The 15,478-nt window shown below is 39.6% G+C and overlaps 2 protein-coding genes across 3 annotated transcripts in view; one reads left to right on the forward strand and one right to left on the reverse strand.

Moving 5' to 3' along the window:
- Positions 1-5,545, forward strand: part of BIG (auxin transport protein (BIG)) — a 37,259-nt gene extending 31,714 nt beyond the window's left edge. For both annotated transcript variants that reach the window (XM_088978536.1, XM_088978537.1), the window contains exons 12-14: positions 509-1,534; positions 2,819-3,322; positions 4,529-5,545. In XM_088978536.1, the coding sequence (XP_088834662.1) occupies positions 509-1,534; positions 2,819-3,322; positions 4,529-5,353 (2,355 nt within the window). In that variant the 3' untranslated portion in view covers positions 5,354-5,545. The remainder of the gene's footprint in view (positions 1-508; positions 1,535-2,818; positions 3,323-4,528) is intronic.
- Positions 5,546-10,565: 5,020 nt separating this feature from the next.
- LOC148863387 (dof zinc finger protein DOF5.4-like) lies at positions 10,566-12,059 on the reverse strand. Its single transcript, XM_088979301.1, has 2 exons — positions 11,887-12,059; positions 10,566-11,798 (listed from the first exon to the last, which is right to left on the reverse strand). The coding sequence occupies exon 2, from the start codon at positions 11,787-11,789 to the stop codon at positions 10,878-10,880; it is 912 nt and encodes a 303-aa protein (XP_088835427.1). The 5' UTR covers positions 11,790-11,798; positions 11,887-12,059; the 3' UTR covers positions 10,566-10,877.
- Between the last annotated feature and the right edge of the window lie 3,419 nt (positions 12,060-15,478).

Consider the following 15,478-nt stretch of genomic DNA (forward strand, 5'->3'; position numbering starts at 1 on the left):
AATTATATGCTTTGAATGCTTGTTTTTCCCATGCTTTTTATTTTTAGGAGCTGTTGGTTGTGTTAGTTTAGTCAGATTCCCTTTGTCTGGTTTTCATTGTTCTTTTATGCCGTAAATTTGAGGTGTTCAATGTCCTCATTTTTAACTATTTGGAACTCTTTTTTTAATTTGTTTTTGGTAACCTTCTTATGTGTGCATAATATATAAATCCTTCATTTGACTGAAAAAATTACCTGCTCTTCAGCTCCATCTAGCTTTCCTAGGAAATGGAATCCAAGAACCTGTTTACCAATTTGGGAAAAAAACTCATAACATACTCGGTGTATTTTGAAAATCCAGTGTTATTGTTATGTTTTGTAGGTTGTGATAGTTTCAGTGACAAATTATGCTCTTTTCATTCCAGCCTTCTGTTATTTTCCTTGTATAGAACTAGTCCTTCAATTTGCATGTTTTGAGGTTTAACCAATATAGATATTTATGTAACTTTCTTCTACGTTTAAATTGACAGCGTTTACGGGATGATGAGTTGAAGTCCAACCAAGAGGAGTTGGCTTCAGTGCTTAATCTTCTTATGTATTGTTGTAAGATCAGAGAGAACAGACGGGCCTTGTTATGTTTAGGTGCATTAGGTCTGCTTCTTGAAACAGCAAGGCGTGCCTTCTCAGTGGATGCTATGGAGCCAGCTGAAGGCATTCTTTTAATTGTTGAGAGCCTGACAATGGAAGCAAATGAGAGTGATATTAGCATCACCCAAAGTGTTCTCACTGTGACTAATGAGGAAGCAGGTGCTGGTGAACAAGCCAAGAAGATAGTCCTCATGTTCTTGGAAAGATTATGCCATCCTTCTAGTCTCAAGAAGTCCAACAAGCAGCAGAGGAATACGGAGATGGTGGCAAGGATCTTGCCTTATTTGACTTACGGAGAGACAGCAGCAATGGAGGCACTCATCCAGCATTTTAACCCTTATCTGCAAGACTGGGGTGAATTTGATCGTCTGCAGAAACAGCATCATGACAATCCCAAGGATGAAGACATGGCTCAGCAAGCAGACAAACAGAGGTTTGCAGTGGAGAACTTTGTTAGAGTCTCAGAGTCACTCAAGACAAGCTCTTGTGGGGAGAGATTGAAGGACATTATTTTGGAGAAGGAGATTACTGGTGTTGCTGTGAGGTACTTGAGGGAGAGTTTTGCAGTTGCAGGACAAGCTGGCTTCAAGTCAAGTGCAGAATGGGCACAGGGTCTAAAACTGCCATCCATCCCACTTATCTTGTCTATGCTGAGGGGATTGTCAAGGGGGCATTGGCCTACTCAGAGGTGTATAGATGAGGGTGGGATCTTACCATTGCTTCATGCTTTAGAGGGTGTTTCTGGAGAAAATGAGATAGGTGCAAGGGCTGAAAATTTGTTAGACACTCTCTCCAATAAGGAGGGTAACGGGGATGGTTTCCTAGAGGTAAAGGTTCAGAAGTTGCGGCATGCTACCAGAGATGAGATGCGCCGTCGAGCTCTGAGGAAGAGAGAAGAGTTGCTTCAGGTGTTTATTAATTCAAACTCTTCACTGCAACATGATCTGCTTGAAAATATAGGCCAGTTAATAGATCTAATGATTTAATCTTCATTCGAAAACAAGTTAATAGATAAAAAACTGATAAAAAAACAAGTTAATAGATTTAATCAATAGCTGATATTTGCTGAGAAAAGGTTACCAATTTCTTGATAAATACAATAGACATTATGCTATATAACTGACAATAAAAGGTGTACAAAGATGATTGATTCTTTCTTCAGCGTTTTTGGTAAATATCTAAGGAACACTAGGTAATGATTTTTTTTTTTCAGATTTTTTTACCTTTACTTTTTCTACTCTAGGTTTTCCTCAAACTTTAGCAGAAAGCATGAAAATAACCTAAGGTGTGAGCCACAACAGATCACCCATCCTGTGCCGGTTGACTTATAGATTTGCCAATAAATGCATGGATTTTTTTCTCCTTTCTTTGGGTGGGTGGGAACTTGGGTTTAGAGGAGTGGTTGCCATGTGATTGGTTCAAGCCAATTCCAGTGTTTTTCAAAAGGCACATGCGTGGTGCACCTTTCCTGACTTCTACCAAAAAGAAAAAAAAGTGGTGCTAGTGTGCTACTCTTTGCTCAGGCACGTGCTTCAGCCTATGCCTTGTGGCTCAAACTTTAGGAAGCCCTTGGACCTTGGTTGTGCTTCTTGCTCCTGAGGTGCTGGTTTATACATCATCAGACTGCAAGCAGATGGCTAGCATATTGCAACTGCTTTTTATGTTAACCTTTTGTTTTTTTTGTTGTTTTTTTTTTTATAACTTTGCTTCGTGGGTGTATTTGGCTGACCCCAAACAGGTGACAGAAGGCTCTGGTTGTTCTTTTACTACTGCTCAGTGTTTTAAATGCACAAGGCGCAAGGCACAAAATCACAAAAAAATTGCCAAAAAATAAAAAAAAACTGTCAGAAAATTAAAAAAAAAGTGCAAAAAAATATTAAACATAATATTAATAAGGAATATAAACTTAAATTTTAAAATTAATGTTTTAGAAAACCTATTATCTAAAATTAAAATTCATAAACATAACATGTAAAGCATATTCAAAAGGCGCAAGGCGCATCAGGTGTACGCCTTTTGAAAGTGCTGTGCCTAGGACCTGGGTGATGTGCCTACCCTAAAATGCACCTCACCTGTATGCCTACGTGTGCCTGAGGCACGCTTTTTAAATCACTGCTACTGCTGAAAAGGAAAATAAGAGATAATATTTTCCTTGTTGCATGGATGAAATTTGATTTGCTTTCTTTGCACAGGGGCTTGGTATGAGACAAGAACTTGCTTCTGATGGAGGAGAGCGCATTATTGTTGCACGGCCAACCATTGAAGGCCTGGACGATGTAGAAGAGGAGAAAGATGGGCTAGCATGCATGGTCTGCCGAGAGGGTTACAGTTTGAGGCCCAATGACATTTTGGGTGTTTACTCCTATAGTAAGCGAGTAAACCTTGGAGTTGGCACTTCAGGAAATACTCGTGGTGAATGTGTTTACACAACTGTTAGCCATTTCAACATCATACATTTCCAGTGCCATCAGGAGGCGAAGCGAGCTGATGCTGCTCTGAAGAATCCAAAGAAAGAGTGGGAAGGTGCTACCCTGAGAAACAATGAGACTCTCTGCAACTGCATATTCCCTTTGAAAGGCCCTTCTGTCCCAATGGCACAGTATGTCCGCTGTGTTGACCAGTATTGGGACAATCTCAATGCCCTTGGACGAGCAGATGGGAGCCGGCTTCGATTATTGACTTTTGACATTGTTTTGGTATGGATTATGATGGAGCATCTTCCTTCTTAACATCTTTCTTTGAATATTTGATTTTAATGTTATGCCTAAGAGCATCTAACATTGCCCATTTGTGTTGAACATTTGCATGTCTTTACTTGGAAGGATCTGTAGGTGGATACTCTTTAATTTTTACAGAGTCCAGAACTTGGGTTGTGTAGACAAAGAATAGAAATATGAGTTTGTAAAGGGTATAGGGTGTTTGCAGAGACAAATCCAGGATCTGAAGGTTACACGTGTCAAGCTGTAGGTCCTAGTTCCACCCCTGGTTTTTGCCTGAACCCTAGTAATAATTTTGGCACGACATTTGTTATTAACACACCCTACTATGCTTTTATTAACCATTTTTTTCTTCTTTTACTTCCCTCTTAGTTTTTTATACTGGATGGGATAAGCAGTACTTGATTTAGTGGTATTTCAGTTAGGGAGCCGTCTGATAATAGTTGAAGTGTTAGAATTGAATCCTTTGTCTTTTAGTGGATAAGCCATTAATGTGGTTGTGAGCTCCTTAATGGCTAAAACACAAGTTTGGATGTTTTAATATTTACTTATTTTATCCACTTCGCCCTTGGAATTCTGTGTAGATGTGTCAAGCACACAGGATATAAGGATAACTTGACATGTAAAATTTGTTTAATGTAGGATGTGGTAGGTTTATTATTGAGGGAGGTGGTTGTATATCTGCATTCTTACTGAGTTTCCACCAAGTCTGATACCCTAGTTGTTCAAAGTAGCATGGATATTGGGCAACCACCTATCTTGGTAGGGGTAACAGATCGGTATTGATGGAGTTATGCTAGCTGATTGGTTGAATGTCCTGGGAGGTTCTAAACTACAAAAACAGCTCAAACTTCAGAACACAGGAAATGCATTGAAGTTTCCGTGCATTTACTTGCTAATGCTTAACAAGTATTTGTAGATAAAAGAATTTCTCACTTATTATTTTACAACTCTGAATTTGTATATTGAAGTCCTTGAAACACCAATAAACTTGAGACTTGAGGGTAAAACTCCTTGAGTCAAAATCCAGTTCTATTGTCCTCTTGAATCAGTAAACTATCTTCCTGGTGCTGATCTGTACCTATAAAAATAGGAGGAAAAAGTATTGTCTCGTCATTTGAACTCTGCTCACCATTAGGAGAAACCTAATTTTCTCATGTATGTTTTTTTTTTGGTTTCATGCAGATGCTGGCCAGATTTGCAACAGGTGCTTCATTCAGCACTGACAGCAAAGGTGGGGGTAGGGAAAGCAATTCTCGCTTCCTTCCTTTCATGATCCAGATGGCATGCCATCTTCTTGATCAAGGAAGCTCCAATCAGCGCCGGACCATGGCAAGGGCCATCTCAACCTATTTGTTCTCTTCATCTGATTCCAAGCCTGCAACTCCATCTGGGACACGTCCATCTGCTGGAACAGAAGAAACTGTGCAGTTCATGATGGTGAACTCTCTGCTTACCGAATCCTATGATTCCTGGTTACATCATCGACGTGCATTCTTGCAGCGTGGCATATATCAAACATACATGCAGCACATCCATGGCAGGTCAACACTCCGTCTCTCTTCTGATCCAACGGCAGTTGTAAGACCAGAATCAAGCAGTAGCAGTAGTGGAAGCCCAGCAAGGGAAGGAGATAACCTGTTCTTCATTATTCAGCCAATACTTGTGTACGCTGGACTGATTGAGCAGTTGCAAAGGTTCTTCAAGATCAACAGATCAGGGAATGCTGCTGCCGGTGAAAGTGCAGAAAGAACATCCACTGAAACGGAGGGTGATGATAGCAGTGGTACTTTGGAAGGGTGGGAGATAGTGATGAAGGAAAAAATGGTTAATGTCAGGGAGATGGTTGAATTCTCCAAGGAGCTACTGTCGTGGCTGGAGGATATGACTTCCGCAGCAGACTTCCAGGAGGCGTTGGATGTAATGGGTATGCTGTCTGATGTGCTTTCCAGCGGATTTTCCCGTTGCGAGGACTTTGTGAATGCTGCAATCAACACTGGAAGAAACTGATGGGAATTTGGGATGTATTGTGCTTTCTCCTCAACATTGGTTAATTTGTAATTAGGCAATATCTCATTTTTACTATTGGGCTTGGCTTCTCTGCCTTAACTTGCCTTGACATACACCGAGAAGTGATTGTAGTTCAGCAATGGCAGTGATAGAATCCATGTTGAGGAAGTCTGCTTCCCCTTTTTTCCTCAATTGCCTCTTGTAGCTGTACATGGGTCAACTAGGGAATTTCTTTAGAAAACCACATGTTTCTGCCATGAAGGAATCAATCTATTCTATGGCAAACGCGCGTCATTCAGCAAATAGGAAACGGGATTCCACCACGTATTCTAAATTGTCCCACGGGTAGTTTTTAATCTTCCACCACAGATCATCCCGTTAGTGTTGGTGACCAACTTGCAAAAGCAAAGGTGCCATGTAGCAAGTATTTTTAGGAAGTTCAACAGCTTCGATGGCCAAAAGATATATTTATCTGAGCTTTTGGGGTTTTGTCTATAAAGACTAAGACTGTTGGGTAAGTATCCTGGTCTACTGGGCTGTTGAATAAAAGATTTTAGGTGCCAGAGGGATGAGAGGTTTCATTTGAAGCTTTCTGATTTTCGGCCATTTTGGACTAGCATTAGCTGAGACGTGGGTCTCACTGGTTTTCCATCTTTTATTGCGAAACATAGACTGTTTATTGGTCTAATGATCTTTGGAAAGCCCGGAAAATCTTTCGAAATGGCTTTCCAAATAAGCCCAAAGAAACAGGTAAAGGAAAACCTTTTCATCCATCTTTAATAGAGGACCATTGGTTACTGTTTCAAATAATTGGAATCGTGTATTGAGTAATGACGCTTATTTATTGTATCCATCACCATGAAACTGATAGAAATTGGTCCTTTTCAATATCATATATAAGGTGTTGACAGTGGAGATAATTGAAGGAAAATATTTGGCTCTTATCCGGTTAGACCAACTGCATTTTACATGTTAATTTTAGCGATTATGGTTAAAGCTTAGGGGTCTAAGGTTTAGATATGAAAATGAAGAGATGGTTGGACGCTTATGTCCGACCATGATAAGATCTCTGTAAAAGAGCCTCGGGCTCCAAACCAAATTGTTATGCTGTATAAAACAATAAACAAGATATGTAAACACTTGGACTACATATTTCACATGAATGCGCTATTCACACATATACATGTAGAATCAAATATTCCCTATACTTTTAATACCCCAAGTTAATAGAAACATATTTAGGAGGTATTTGGATTTTATGGTACAAATGAAATTATTAATTTCACCTAACTTGAGGCTAAAATATATGTTCTTCCATTTGTAAGAGGCTAGAACCAGGGTTCAGATATGCACCCCACAAGGGGGCACCCCACAATGTCCTACAGCATCATTTTTTATATTATTATCGGGAGATGTTCTCAATACATGATGGAGATGTGTTGTGGGACGTTGCGGGGTGTAGATATGAATTCCTAGAACCAACCTTAATGAGGTGATGTTTGGTATCACTATTGATTCCTCTGATGAGATATCTTATAAATCATTGATTTCTCACTTCTCAGATATCAGAGAAATTGTTCGTTCGGTACCATTGATGCCATGTCACCTGGTGTTTGAGAAATCGGCAATGAATTTGTTTGTTAGTAATTATTAGTAGTGATTTTTTTTTTTTTTTGTAGGAACTATCTCCCTTGTCCACACCAGATGCCATATCATTCAAAAAGAAAAATCTAAATTGGCCTGAAAAGAGGAATCATCGGAAATGGTGATTCCCTTTTTAGATTCAATTTTAATAATTATTTTCTGAACAATTACTGATTTTTCAGAATCAGTCAACCAAACAGAAAATTCATTAACGATTTTTGAATCGCTGATATGGCTCTACCAAATATCACTTGAGTTACTGAGGAGGTAACTCAATGTATTTCTGAAGAGTGTCTACTCATTAAGCATTTTAGGAGGTTACTCAATGGACAGAAGTTTGCTCTGCTCTTAGATGAAATGGCAAAAGCCACTATTGTGCTAGGCTGGAAAGCCACCAAATACTTAACCAAACAGTCTTTCAATACTTCAAGTCCAAAGAATTCCTGGACAACATGATGACAAGACAGAAATTTGAATTTAAACCTTATGTTAAAGCAGTGGAATTCAGGGTAAAAGAAAAGCAATTGAATGAAGCAGGTCTGTAGATTGTTCTGTTGAGGGGCTGAAAGCAAAACCCACTTGTGGCTTAGGAGTCTGAGCTAGAGGTAGTGATGTTGGGAATGGACAGGTGCAGAACAGCAGAAGGACCACTTACAAACATTAGGTGATAAAGAATATGCTTCAAATAGAATCTCCCTCCATCTTTGCGAAGTTGAAGAGCTTGTCCAGGAGCTGAATTGGTCTTAGCAATGAAGCTGGGGCGATTCTTGACATAGTTACCCTGAAATGGTTTCTATAACAACAAATTTGGTTGAATTTTGTTAGAGAATAAAAACAGAGACCTCACTTTATAGCTTAAGTTTTTAGGTTTGAATGTTCCTTGAGGCAGTATCCGAACCTATTTGATCAAGTGGTCAAATGATCGATCCTCACTGCCTTCATTCCTTCAATATAATTAATTAAGTATAAGGTATGAGTGGGTCTTTGCTTATCCATGCTTCAAGCATGATGGATTTTCGCACAGGGGGCATTGTTAAACGGCTTAAACTTTTTGGTTGAGAGAGATGATGATGATGAAGATGATGATAATGATGAATATCCTTATCATACTGATATTAAACATTTAATCCAATAATGCAATGACTTTGTGTTGAGGTCACTTGAAAGGATAGTGACTTCAATGTAGAATTATCATTTTTAATTAGTTTGAATTCAATCAGGTGGTGACTGGAACTACGCCAAACTGATAAATACAAAATCCGTGCCGTGACTTTGAGGGTAAAGTGCAATATTAGCATATTCATCCAATTCTTTTAACCCTATTTCCACTGAATCGGGTTCGAAGAGTTTGAATTTTTAACAAATATATACTCGACTCCAAGATCTGTAAACCAATTACCAAGACCTTACTGATTAGAAGCAGGTATGCTGTGTACTTAATACTCATTTTCCACTTTTAGGCCCCTTTGCTTTTTGGTAAATTATTTATTCGTGTAAATACAATTATCTGAGTAAATTTTTTTTGGGAAATATTTATTCGAGTAAGTGTATTTATCCATGTTCTTTTATTTCTTAGGTGAATAAATTAATGACCATTTTGGCCATAAAAATCCATTATTAAAAGGGGCATTTTTGTCCCATTCAAGTTTTAGCAACTTCTCTCCTAGGTGAAAAAGTTATTTGTCCACTTAGGAGATAGATATTACCCAAGAAAATAAACTTTCCTTAATCCCCACATATATCTAAAAAATGAACATAGGATTCTTGGTCAATTAAAACCAAAATCCCATAACTTTTCTCCCTCCAAAGTCTAAAAAAAGAACTCCCCTTTAAACCTAAATTGACTTGTATTAGTTTTGTTTTACACTGGTTTCAAGCCCGAACAAAAGAAGATAGTTATATTAGGTTAGCAACTATTATTAAAACTTTCCCCAACATGGATCCTGATATATCTTTTCGTGTTCATATTAAAACATTCTCATGAAAAAATGATGCATTGCACCCAAACCCAAATGTAGTGCTCTATTAACAAAGAAAACCCAAATGCAGTGTTAAGCAAGAATTTACTTCTTTTGATCCAAGGGATTATATAATCAGTAATCAGGGGTAGTCCATCTCCAAACGCCCCAGGTGCACAGATGGTATTCCATTAAGTCTCTGCTACAATCAATATAAGACCTTATCAATCAAATCAAACTGATTGGCACCTTGCGTGCGTGTACCTATAATTATCAAAATGAATATAAGATTAAATAGAATGAATGGGTGAAATATGTAATCGACCCAATATGGTTGGGATAAGATTTGACAAGATGACGATGATTTCCACTTCTAAACCTGGGCACAGAGACAAGAATAGTTATAGAATAACTTGCAGAAAATGAAAAGCTTTAGTATGACTGATGAGAGTGGAGAGTCAGATTGTCTGAATCTCAACTGATGGATTGCCATTTAATCACTAAAACTAAAAGCTATGCAGTGAACCCTTCCCTTCCATTTCCATAATTCCATCACATAGATTTTGAATACCTTTATTCCATATTCCTTCTCCTATCAATTCAATTCATACTAAGAACCCACCACCGCCGCCGGCGCTACCGGCTTTCGAGGTAACGGACTAACGGCGCGGGACTGCGGGGGAGATGACGAAAGCGTGGGAAACGTGCCTACTTCATCCCATCTCCCCTATACTCGCTTCCTGAATCCTCACTGACCTAACCTAACCCAAACCCAAGCACAATGTGGCTCCACGTCAACGTCATCGTTACCGACGACGTCGGTCACACAGTGTGTAGTCTAAACTCTAAAGTCTATAGAGATGGACAATGCATTGGGCATTGAAGGTCGAAGAGAGAGAGTGAAACAAACAAACCGACTCTCTGCGTCATCTAATCACGTAATGCCACATGGATGAGGAATAAAGACTAAACCACCCTGTCCGGTGGCGACAATGCCACGTGGGGTCAACAACCGCGAAATGGGTCGGTGCGTGACATGGTCCCCACAAGTACCCCTCTCTGTCTCTCTCTCTCTTTCTCTCTCCATTCCAACGACACTCGACACACACACACACACTAAGGAGTAAGGAGTAAGGAGCAAGGACGATGACGATGACGATCGCACACCATGCGCCACTCCCCAATTCCAAACACTCCACCTTCTGCTCTGCTCATCCTGCTCTCTTCCTCTTCCTCTTTCTCTTCTTCTCCTTACTTGATGATGACGACGACAACGTGGCCTATTCACAAACCAACCATGATTTCTGACCATCAACCACTATTCATTCATTGCTTTGAAGATTACAAAAAAAAGGAGAAAATGAAACTGCACTACCGGTGCTCAGCGATCATCGGAAATGAGTAGACGAAACTCAACTCTGAAACCCGATTTCTCCCAGTTCATAAGGATGATCAGATGAGGTGATGGAACAGTGCAGAGCGAGAGTGAGAGCTCCTTCCTTCTTTATTCCAGTCACCCAGAAAAAATGAAAGATCATATGACAGAACTCTTTTATTAATTATCTACCATGTATTTCATGATCATGATGATTAATTCTAAACAGTAACTCTATCCAAACAAAAATTCCATAAATAGTAGTCATAACTGGTAATTGGTGACTCCTCCAAATAAAATCAAAGAGGAAACTAAGAAGATGAGGAAACCAACATGCAAGTTAGTTGCAGACAAACGCCATGACCAAACAAGCCCAAGCAAAAACCACGTAAGCTCTAAAAAAAGCTAAAATAAAAATTTACACAGATGCACAGTTTCTTTTCACTTTTTAGTTTCTCTCTGTTTTTTCTTTTTCAATTTTTTTTTGGGTTCTCGTGTTTTCCTTCGTTTCCTTCGTCCGGTGTTGGCAGTAAAAATGATTTGAGTTTTACGGGAGATAGAGACCCTGATCGTTGTCAGCCCATTGGGTTGAGCCCCAGTAACATTGATCAACGGAGCTCGGCAAATCAAATAAGCTTCCCCCTTGATCAGCACCGCTCGTCCAATCTAACCCCGTTGCCCCCCCTGCTCCTCCTCCACTACTGCTGCCATTTGTCCTGTTGTTCTGCAACCCCGGTAACTCTACAGGGAAAGTCTGATCGATGAACCCTCCAGTCGTTAATTCCTGCATCTTCATCTCCTCCTCCGTGTTCGTCATTTTCTGCTGCTGTTGTGTATGCAACCGAAACGGTGAAACATCCGGGAAATTGAACCCCAGAAGCCCTGGATTTGACCCCGTCATCAGGCTCGTAAAGCTTCCCGTCTCGGTGGCGAAGATACCGCCGTCCGGAGGCGGCTGCTCAAGCGCGTCCAGCATGCAGGTCTCGACGAAGCTCGGGCTTGGGTTCTGAGACAAGAACATCCTAGAGTCGGGGAAATTCAGTAATCCTGTGTTACCTGCTGCAGAACTCGAAGAAGAAGGCGCCGACGCTGCCTCCGTAGTTGCCGCCGTCGTCGTCGCCGCTGTAAGACTTGAACTCTCGCTGCTTGAGTGCGAGGCTGTCGTTGCTTTCTTCTCCTTCGGAGGATCTGGGGAGGGCTTGGACTTGGATCGCTTGGTTTTCCGGCAACCTCCACCGACGGGAACATTACGGAGGACACCCCCTTTGGTCCAATACCTTCGACAGCTCTTGCAAAAATGGCGGGGCTGAGAAAGATTATAGTTATTGTAGTAGCAGAATTTGGTATTCAGCGAGTCGCAGCGCGGGCATTTCAAGGCTTGATTCGGGTGCGGACGCAGTCTCCGGTCTCCACCGAAGATACGACCTCCTGCACTCCCCATTGTTCGGAGATCTTGCATTTCAGGTCACTACAAAGAAAACAATACAGTAAGGTTCCGGTAAAAGGCTGGCGAAACACCGGTAACAGAATCCTAAGCTAGGGCATAATTCATCCACCAAACGGTTCTGTAGGAATCTCTTTTGCAGATTTCCGGCGGTATTCACGGCAGAAGCTTCTCATTTTCCGGCGATGATACCACTCTCCGTCCCTCCCTCTCTGGTAGCCGAAGCTGCCGAACAACTCTATTTACGACCATATACTCTGACAAATATCCTCGCACATCTCCTCAAGTTTTCTTCATTCCAAGTTTAATTACTTAAATAACCCCACAAAATTACTCTAAAGACAGAAATATTGGAGTCTCGACTAAATTACCGAAACTACCCTGCTATTCTGTGCGCAACTGCTCAATGGGAGAAGGTTATTTTTGGTAGTGAATCTGAATGGACAATTGGATGACGGGGGAGGTGGGACCCGAGGGAGTAAGGCCCCCCCCTCTCTACCATAGTGGGTAGGGAACTGTATTCAGCGTTGAGGAAGCTGGGGAGTAGGACGGTGGCAAGTAATGGTCCGTCCATTTTGGACACGTGAACGGCTAGAGGTCTCTAACAAATCTTCTTGTCGGCCATCACCTCGCTGGGTTTCAGTTTTTGAATGGTGGGAGGGCAGCCACGTTGCTGGATTTGGTTGGTGGGTGCCCAATGATTGCTGGCAGTGGAGGTTAACGTACGGTCGATGATCAGAATATTACTGTGCATCGGAGCAACTGTTACTCCAATGTATATTTGCGCTGCTACAAATACTGCAAATAGCGGTACAATTACCCGTACTTTATATTTATATATATATTTTAGATTAATCACCAACACCTCCCTGTACTTTGAAGGAATTGTGATTTAGTCGATGTCACTTCACCATCGTTAATGCTTTGTTCTCTTCTAAGTTCTAATCGCGCAATGGCAAATTGGCAATGCGCATCTCAATTGTCACTGCAAACCTCTTTGGTCGAACCGGATCTTGCCGGGTTTACCTACCCAAAACCAAACTTATAAAAAGCGCCTAAGTAATAAAAATGCATCAAACCGGACCCGGTAGTGGGTTCGGACCGTTCGGCTGGGATTTGGGATTTTCTCTCATTTCTGTCCGTAACAGTAAACTGTAACAACAACTACTTCACGTGTTAGAAAATTTGTGTGGTTGGGTTCCTTGTGAATAATGGAGGTCCAACGCCGACGGGTGTTACTTATCGTACAGTTCCTTTACGGTATCCCTACTTGGCTATTCTATTAGGAACTAACTAACTAATACATAGGAACTAAACTACCGAAAGTGTAGCTATTTATTTAGCTAGTAGTACTGTAGACCTGTAGTAGTAGTAGGTGTAGGAAGTATGCAGGGAGTACAGTACAGTAGTCTAACTATGCCTCGGATGAATATAATATCATATAAGCGAACTGTAGTCCGTAGATGTTGAAACGTGGCAGGCTGCTGTGCTGGGTCCATGATTATGAAACAGTATCCTATGGAGTTGCCATTCTATACCAACTTAATTAAATAGTGACCTTTCACTGCATATATAAGGCAAGGCAGTATTGTATGTTACTCATGATAACTGTTTGTTTGTGGGTCACGGCTCTCTCTCATCCATTCGATAGTGACTATTCAGTATTCACAATCCCCTCCTTTCCCTCCCAAATTCCCAAATTAGAGATTCTGTTGGGGGAACAAGTTTTTCTGGTATTGACCCAAAAGTGAAAATTTATTAGGTGGGATAAATGAAGACCCACCTATATTTGTTTGTTCGTTAAATTTTAAATGCAACAACATGGTGGGTTTTTTTTTGGTGAAATCATCTAATGTCTTAATTTGTCAATGATCCTTAATTTTAAATCAAATTAAATGAGTTGGTTTGTTTCAACCCAAGTCCGTCTTGATTCATTGATTCTATTTAACTGAACGGTTGGATCAAGTTAAATGAGTTGGTTTTGGTTGGATCAATTTAATGTCCGTCATATTTAACTCAACGGTTGGACGGGATCATGTCACACTTAGGGTGTTAACGGTATTAAAAAATCTGATTTTGAACTTGAAATTTGGCATAATTGAATTAAATTTAAATAATTTGAATATCTAATCGATCAGAATTCAGATATGACCTGATCCAATTCGATTAATATTTGAATTTGATCAATTTTTTAATTCTTATATATAATATATACAATATTTAAATGTTTTTATATAACATATATATATATATATAATTAAATTATATAAATAATTTACATATTTATATACTATATATAAACAAAATATTTATTAATTACTTAAAATAATTAATTGGTCGAATTCGAATGTTAATTTTCAATATTTACTAAATATCAAATCAAATTTTCTAATCAGATTCAAATTCGGGTTCCATCCATTTACACCCCTAGACCCTAGTCACACTTGAGCTATTTTGAGTTGGGCATGGCATGGTGGGGTGAACCATATATCTATACAAAATACAACCTTACTCAAAATTAATTATAACAATTTATTATAAGTTGAATTAATTATAATTCTAGTTATTACTAGTTTGAGTTAATAATTATTTCCAATTAGGGATGGTAATCTTTTCTATCCCCGTCAGGTATTTGGCTCATCCAACCGACCCATTAGAGTCGAGGGTGGTGATTACCTAGGCAAAAATGGGGGTAAGGACAAGGATTGATAATGATACCTGATCGAAGATGGGGAGTGAACTTCCCATCCCACCCCGACTCCGATTATATAAATATATTTAAAGTATTTTTAAGTAAAATTATTTTTTAAAAATAATTATAATTTAAAAATTTGGGAACTTGGATCGTTGACAAAAAAACCTATCTCCATTGGGGATTAGGGATTGAGGATCATTTTTATCCTGGACAAGAATTAAGGTCGAAGAACGAGAAATTAATATGAACTCTACACCAAACTCACCCCGTTGGCATTCTTATTTCTAGTAATCAAATATGAGTTAATGCATTAATTAGGGATCGGAAATTAATTTCAATAGTTAATTATGAGTTGTTTATTGAATTTAAATGAGAGAGAGTCCGCATATGGGTGTTATGTAACTGATATTCCGATGGTGCAACAGGCATCGATGGGACTGCTGCGGGTTTAGTTCTTCGGAGCCATACCGGTAACTTAATTATGAGTTCGTTTACCTCCTCTCTCCATACCTGAAGACCGAATTGAAGCTGAAGTTAGAGCCCTCTTTAGAAGGCCTGAAGTTTATAGTGGAGCTTGGTTTTTTAATCGAGGGAAATACAAAAGTTGTTATTACTTATTACAGCTCTCTGTTGGAGTCTACAGTCAATTCTCTTTGGTGAATTCGTCAGTTCGTGATGGATTGCAGAGCTATTTAAACTCTCTCTTGGGTTGCTCAATGGTTTTTATGCCAAGATCAGCCAACAAGACGACGCACATTATAACTTGTTATTATGGTTTTTCTTTTTCTAGATTTCTTATTTGGCCTGTGTGCTTTGAATTCTTGGAGGTTTGTATCCATTCTGATAGTTCACTGAGAGCTTCTTAATGAATTTGCCTTATCAGACATGAAAAAATGAGAAAAAAAAAAGAGAAATAATGAGAAAATGGTTAGGTAATTTAAGCTTGAAATGAATTTGCCTGATCGGGCTTAAAAAATGAGACACAATGGGAATTAATGAGAAAATGGTT

The sequence above is a fragment of the Nelumbo lutea genome, chromosome 3 (genome assembly GCF_056320005.1).
Source record: "Nelumbo lutea isolate HS-2025 chromosome 3, American lotus-T2T, whole genome shotgun sequence".
NCBI lineage: Eukaryota > Viridiplantae > Streptophyta > Magnoliopsida > Proteales > Nelumbonaceae > Nelumbo > Nelumbo lutea.